This window comes from Carlito syrichta, unplaced genomic scaffold (genome assembly GCF_000164805.1).
Source record: "Carlito syrichta isolate Samal-C Ts95f unplaced genomic scaffold, Tarsius_syrichta-2.0.1 Scaffold309265, whole genome shotgun sequence".
In the NCBI taxonomy this organism is placed as follows: Eukaryota; Metazoa; Chordata; class Mammalia; order Primates; family Tarsiidae; genus Carlito; species Carlito syrichta.
Genome location: NW_007253361.1, coordinates 359,183 through 366,012, shown reverse-complemented (window position 1 = coordinate 366,012; position 6,830 = coordinate 359,183). Strand labels below are relative to the sequence as shown.

General features: G+C 31.9%; 1 protein-coding gene across 1 annotated transcript; it reads left to right on the top strand.

The window, feature by feature from the left end:
• Window positions 1-3,108: 3,108 nt before the first annotated feature.
• On the top strand, window positions 3,109-4,038 carry LOC103269459 (olfactory receptor 4K3-like). Its single transcript, XM_008067039.1, has one exon. The coding sequence runs from the start codon at window positions 3,109-3,111 to the stop codon at window positions 4,036-4,038; it is 930 nt and encodes a 309-aa protein (XP_008065230.1).
• Window positions 4,039-6,830: the final 2,792 nt, after the last annotated feature.

Sequence of the window (6,830 nt, the reverse complement as noted above, 5' to 3'; positions counted from 1 at the left end):
GATTGTAATTTCTAATCCCTGATCTCCTAAATGCCACTGCCTTCTAAAAGGTTTTATACACAGACAGGAGAAAATATATACTCATACTCCAGGTTACTGATATTTACCAAAGACCACAATGATTTCAGTAGACTTGTGAATCTTGGAGGTATGGTGTTTTTTATTCAGTTGCATAGCTGGTAGGTTGAAAAATGCATAAGGTAGTAGGAATCTTGAGAAGAAGTTGTAGTTTGTATTCTTCAGATAGCAAAAATAAATTAGGATTTATTTAATATTTATGTAAAGGTAATATAATAAAGAGGTAGTAAAGAATATCTCTCTCTATATATAAAACTTAAGTATATAAATATGAATGGTTTTATTCAATAGAAATTAAAGCTGACTTTCTGAAGATGAAGACAAAAAAAGAATCGACTGCTTATTCACATACAAGGAACGTGTATATAACATATATATCTTTAACTATACCTATATATGTATAGTTATGTATATATAATTAGGCATAAGAATAGTTCCCATTAGTAATTACATTATTGTCAGGAAAATAGAAATATTCAAAGGTGTAAAGCTGAGAATTTTTAATACATCTAATGGAAAATTAACTTACACCATTTTCATATGAAAAAAGTATTTTAACTTCAAAAAAGATAAAATTATTTTGATGGTACATAGTCTTTTTCTAAGTCCTTCAGCTAAAACTAGATGAGAATATTTTTGTTGCATATGTTATTATTAGTAGTAATAAAATAAGACAAGATGATTATTTCTGAATGCAGTCTTGAATTTGAAGTCTGAAACCTAGAAAGGTTCTTAAATGTTCCCCAGACAATATGTTTAGAACTTTATATGGATCATCTAATATGACTCTCACAAGTAGAGGCCAAATGTTAGCGAGGTTACTGAGAAATAGCTAAGATCAAGAAACCTTAATTCTTAACCACTGAGCAATAGTTTTGTTTTAAGATTCCCAGAATATTGTTCTCTGACAAAATTTAAAACTATTTATCAATATTGACAAAACATTGATATTCAAAATATTCCTTGAATATGCACAAGTAATTGAGGATGTAACCAGATTTTCCTCCATGGGGGAAAACATGAGATCACCCAAATGAAAAATATTTCTCAAGGCAACACTTAAAATTTAGGTTATCTTGTGTTTAATTACAAAGTTAGGATGCAATAATAAGGTAAATTGCAATTTACAGAGTACAATTTGCTTCCAATACATTTTTTTCTGTACAATTAAAAAAATGAATACAATATTTTTCCCATTGACATTTGCTGAAACAGAACAATTGCTATTAACCTTCTACTCTAAAGTCAAAATAAGTAATCAATAAAAACATTGTGGTAGTCATCCAAAAAGAAGTCATAATTGTTTCAAAATATTTTTAAAACTACAAATCAGTTAGGACTTTGCAATATTTAAGCACTCAGTAAGGGAAATTCTAAAGTATATTTTTTCTGATAGAACAACTGATCCCAGATAGAAAGTCTGAGGTAAACAAAAGATTAAAGAACAAAGAATATGGAAAATATGGGTAAATAAAGGCTAATATTTATGAAATAAAACATAATTAAAATAACTTGTAGAGTTAGCAAAACATGCTAGAACTAAAATATTTGACAGTAGCATAGAAGTGAGAAGAGATTATTGGAAATAAATGAATGGAAGCGATATGGAGGAAATAAAAGTCAAGTAGTTCATTTATTGATTATCTTTCCATTTGCTTGTTCTTTGAATTCATGACAATAACTTCATTATTTTCTATTTGTATTAATATCAACTATAACTTAAATGTTAATATACGGACATTTAACATTTGTTGACATTCATCTATCATGTTTCACTGACATATTAAAATTTTAATCTTTTTAGTGTACTTAGAAAGCTTTTATGTAGAGTAAGAAACAAAAGTAATATTTTCAAAGGTGGATAAATTATAACACAGGATTAAATATAACATTATCTGTTCAGTAAATTATCAAAACAAATAAAATATTTGAATGTACAAATAAAATATTTGAATGATTTAATATGACAAGGGAACTCACAAAGTTTTACATGTAGTAAAAGCAATTCAACTAGAAAAAAAAAATGACTTTGGTTGCATACAGACTTTTATATACACCTGAACGAAAACTATATTTGATTTTTTTAAACTTAATTTTACTCTGATAAAATTTTCCAGTACCAGTACCTGGAAAATTTTTCAGTTAACTCAGCTAAACTTTCTGTTGTCAAAAGTTTAAATTTAATTTGGTGGCTGGAAAAGTAAACCCTAGCTAGTCACAAAATTAGCCTTTATTTCCCAGGTTTAATTTTCATTTGCTTTGTTCCACACTGACTATTTGGTAAATAAATTGGTATCGCATAAAAATTAAAGTTTGTACAACTTGGGAATCACTGTAAATAGAAAAACTAAATTTGAAAAATGATTCTGAATCCTTAAAGTAGTTTTCTTTTTCTTTTTCTAGTCTAAAATAATACCTTTGTTTGGGTAGAATGAAGAGAATTAAAGAAAGAATATTTTCTTTTTAAAAAAATGTTTCTATGAGATCATAATTACCAAAAGTTGAAAATAACTCTCATATATTGCAGGTATGCCTTTTGATTATCTGTAGTCTTACGCACTTAGTAAGTTAAAAGTAAATGACTTGTCACTCTTATAGGATATTAAATAAGTCTTAGGAAACTATTACTTCAAAATGTTCTTTAAATCTAGTATTTAACAATAATTGAATTTTTTGTTGTAAGAAATTTTGAGAAATCTTTATTTTAATTTATATGCCTTATTCAGTAGGGCACACAAACAATGTAGTCTTCCTCTATAAATATGCATTATGTAACTTCTTACATAGTATTCAGACAGGTCTATATTCATGTGGCATGTGAGTATAGCTCAATGTGTACTTACACTGATCAAAGTCGCAAGGTTTTTCATTAAAAGTGACATCCGATAGCAATTGTGATGTGGTCCCCAGAGAGAAAAATCTTTGCCCCAAGGTTATTTTTAGTTAGATTCTAGTCATCAGTGTTGTAAAATACATTTTCAAACTCTATTTTTGTTCTTTTTAAGATTCTAGAGCAGATTCTGAGGACCAATGGAGGAGCTCAATCATTCCAGAGTGTCTGAATTCATGTTACTTGGACTTACTGATTCCCCTGAGCTCCAGATATTCTTCTTTGTGGTGTTTTCCCTTTCCTATTTAATTACCATCTTAGGCAACTGCCTGATTTTGCTCACTGTCCTATCCACCTCATACCTCCACTCCCCCATGTATTTCCTGCTTGGCAACCTCTCTCTCATTGACATGTGCCTGTCTTCCTTTGCCACACCAAAAATGATCATGGACTTCTTCGCTCAGCGCAAGACCATCTCCTTTGAGGGCTGCATTTCTCAGATCTTTTTTTTACACCTCTTCACTGAGACTGAGATTGTGTTGTTGATCTCCATGTCTTTTGACAGGTATATTGCCATATGTAAACCTCTTCATTATTCAACAATTATGAGCCGAAAAGTGTGTGTTGGGCTTGTGGTCACTTCTTGGACTGTGGGCTTCCTGCATACAATGAGTCAGTTAGCTTTTACCCTCTATTTACCCTTCTGTGGTCCCAATGTTGTAGAAAGTTTCTTCTGTGACCTTCCTTTGGTCGTTCAGCTGGCTTGTGTAGATATGTATGTTCTTGGGATCTTCATGATTTCAACCAGTGGGGTGATTGCTCTTATAAGCTTTCTTCTTTTGCTCACTTCCTACATTATTGTTCTTGTCACTATCAGGGACCACTCCTCCTCAAGATCATCCAAAGCGCTTTCTACCTGTACTGCACATTTTATAGTTGTGACGATGTTCTTTGGGCCCTGCATCTTCATTTATGTATGGCCTTTTACAAACTTCCTGGTGGACAAAATTCTCTCTGTTATCTATACCATCTTCACTCCCTTTCTTAATCCACTTATCTATACTTTGAGAAACCAGGAAGTGAAGACAGCAGTGAAGAAGAAACTTAGGTTACCAATATTTCAATCTTAGGAAAGCTACTTCACAATATCCAATGCAATGAACAGAGAACTCCAGGCTGAGATGCAGTAACACCAGTTTTGTTCTTCGAGCAGTAAAAAACAAAATAAAACTCGGGCTCTTTCTATCAAGTCATTTAGTTTAAATTCATGAAAATAAGCCAGGATTAAGAGATGTACAACATCTTGCCAAAAAATTAGTTCAGTGTGTGCAAGCCTTTTGGGATATGGGTCCATTTGATAATCTATTCAAATCTAAAAGTTATTTTCTTTTTTTTTTTTTTTGAGTTGGAGTCTCACTCTGTCGCTAGACTGGAGTGCAGTGGCCACCCTCGGCCACCGCAGCCTCGACCTGCTGGGCTCCGGCGATCCTTCCGCTTCAGCCTTCCAAGTAGCCGAAATTACAGGCGCGCGCTACCACGCCCGGCTAATTTTTTGATTTTATTGTAGAGATGAGGTCTCGCCTGCCCAGGCGGGTCTCGAACCCGCGGACTCAGGCAATCCACTCACCTCAGCCTCCCAAAGGCGCGGGATTACAGGCTGAGCCACCGAGCCCGGCTTAAAAGTTATTTTCATAGAAAATGCACACGTAAAAATTGTGAACATAAATTCACGGCTTCATAAGCCTATGAATTCTATAAACCTATCTCAGATTAAGATTACTTAGAGAAACCTTAAATATAGTTCTCTTGTTTTCTAACCAGAACATTTCCACTTTGTTGCACAGCCTTGTGATACTATGATGGTGCTCATTTTAATTTAGAACTATAATTTAAAATGTTGGACAAAAAGGCCCCCCCCAAAAAACTGCTAATATTTTTAATAGGAAAATTGATATTGTGAAGAGATTATTTTAAGTAACATTGAACAATCTTGATTCAGTGAGTTCGGGGGTTTGAATGCTGAGTCAAACTTTACACATAGGAGAATAGGATATAAAATTTAACAACACAGTTTCTTAATACATGTGAATATCAAAATTACACTTCATAATTAAGACATCAAATTATAAAATTACAGTTTGTAAAGTTTAAATCATGAAAGTAAACCACTCAAACCTGATTGGCTTTCAAAATCTGCCTGAAAATCATACATATGCTGAATTTATTTACTACAAAGACCAAAGGCTTGGAGAATTTATTAACTGTCAGATTAATGACAAGTTTTGTGTCTACTATTTTTTGTGTCTAACTATTAAACATAAATTTTGTATCTAATTTTTAATATAATGTGACCTGTAGTTAAGAAAAGAGGAAAATAATTTAAGTACATATACTACAATTCTCCTTAATTTGTTTTATTATTGATCATGTTAAGTGGATTTTTTATGTAGGAAAACAGTCTTTGGAAGTCAACTTGTCAATCCATTTTCCTAACAGTTGAAGAATCAAAAGTCCAGAGAATTCATAAAACTAATTTAAGGCTGAATCATGATAAGGGGCAACAACAGTTCTCCAGATAAACAGGAACCCTGGAATTAAATCTTGATTTTTGTCTTTTCCTAATTTATTATCTTGGGAGATTCCATTTCCTCTCACCAGATTAAATGTTTTTTATTACTATTTTATTGAGGGTGTACAGAATGGATTCTAAAAATGCCATTTCTATTTCTCTAGGACTTCTACTGATGATGCCTCTTAAGGTAGTGTTTCTCTGAAGAATAATTTCCTCAGGGCAAACCACTAGCATGTAGAATTTGGTATTCCAGTTTTTGGATCTTAAGGCATATGACTTAAAAGCAAATAGGACATTTTCCAGTTTTTTTGTTACTAATATGGGGAAGGGTGATAAAACTAGGTTAGATTGCATGACATTTTGAGGTACTGATAAAATGTCTCCTCAAATTGACTGAAGTAAATGAAAAGAGTTCTGGAAGCAATCTGTCATTACAGACTTAAATGGTGAGTACCATGACAAAAACAGAAGTTCTTGCCTTGCAAGGAAAAAAATGGAAATAATAGTTTCTTACATTTATCTTGGACTTTTAAGGTCTCAACATGCTTCAACATAAACAATCTCTGACCCAAATAATGTGTAGAAGATTATGAAAAAATGTAGTGTTGGAGCTAAGTATAAAATCATATTTTTAATCTGAAACACTCATTCATTTTTAACCAAATCATAAACTCTCCCTTTTTGCCTCACGTCAGTCAGACAAATGAAAAAAAAATTAAGGTGGAATTTTTTTTCTTTTTTGCCTTCTTCTTCTTTTAAAATTATCTCTGTTTCCTAATATAAACTTCTCCTAAAATATAAATCTTTAGTTCAATAATTATTTTTTAAACTTTTACTCTGTTTCAGGGCCTTGCTGGGTGCTGGAGATTCATTAAAGTGCAAGATCTATCTTTTTGTCTTGGAGAGACATGTACCCAGCAATTAGCTAGAATCTGTCTGTTGCAAGACTGAATTCCAGTACCACAACTTTCTTGTGCAACTTGAGCAAGTTTTTTTAAAAAAAATGTTGCTTAGTTTTTTCACATATAAAACATGATAATAGTACAATCAGTAGTAATGTGAAAATTAAACAAACATACATGTAACATATTTACCAGTGCTTGGTGTTCATCAGGAGTTTAATGAATACTAATTAACATTGTTATTGTTATTGTTGCTGTTGTGCTAAATATGCATAAAGTCTCAGGTGCTGAAATGTAAAGAAAGGTTCTTACTTGAACATAAATGAAAGGATTTTATAAGGTAATAAGAAGTGTCAATTTATCTAATATTAGCTAATGTTAAAATATTGGATTTGTGCCAATTATTATTTGTCTTTTTGTGCATTTTTGTAGTTAGCATTATCCTTTA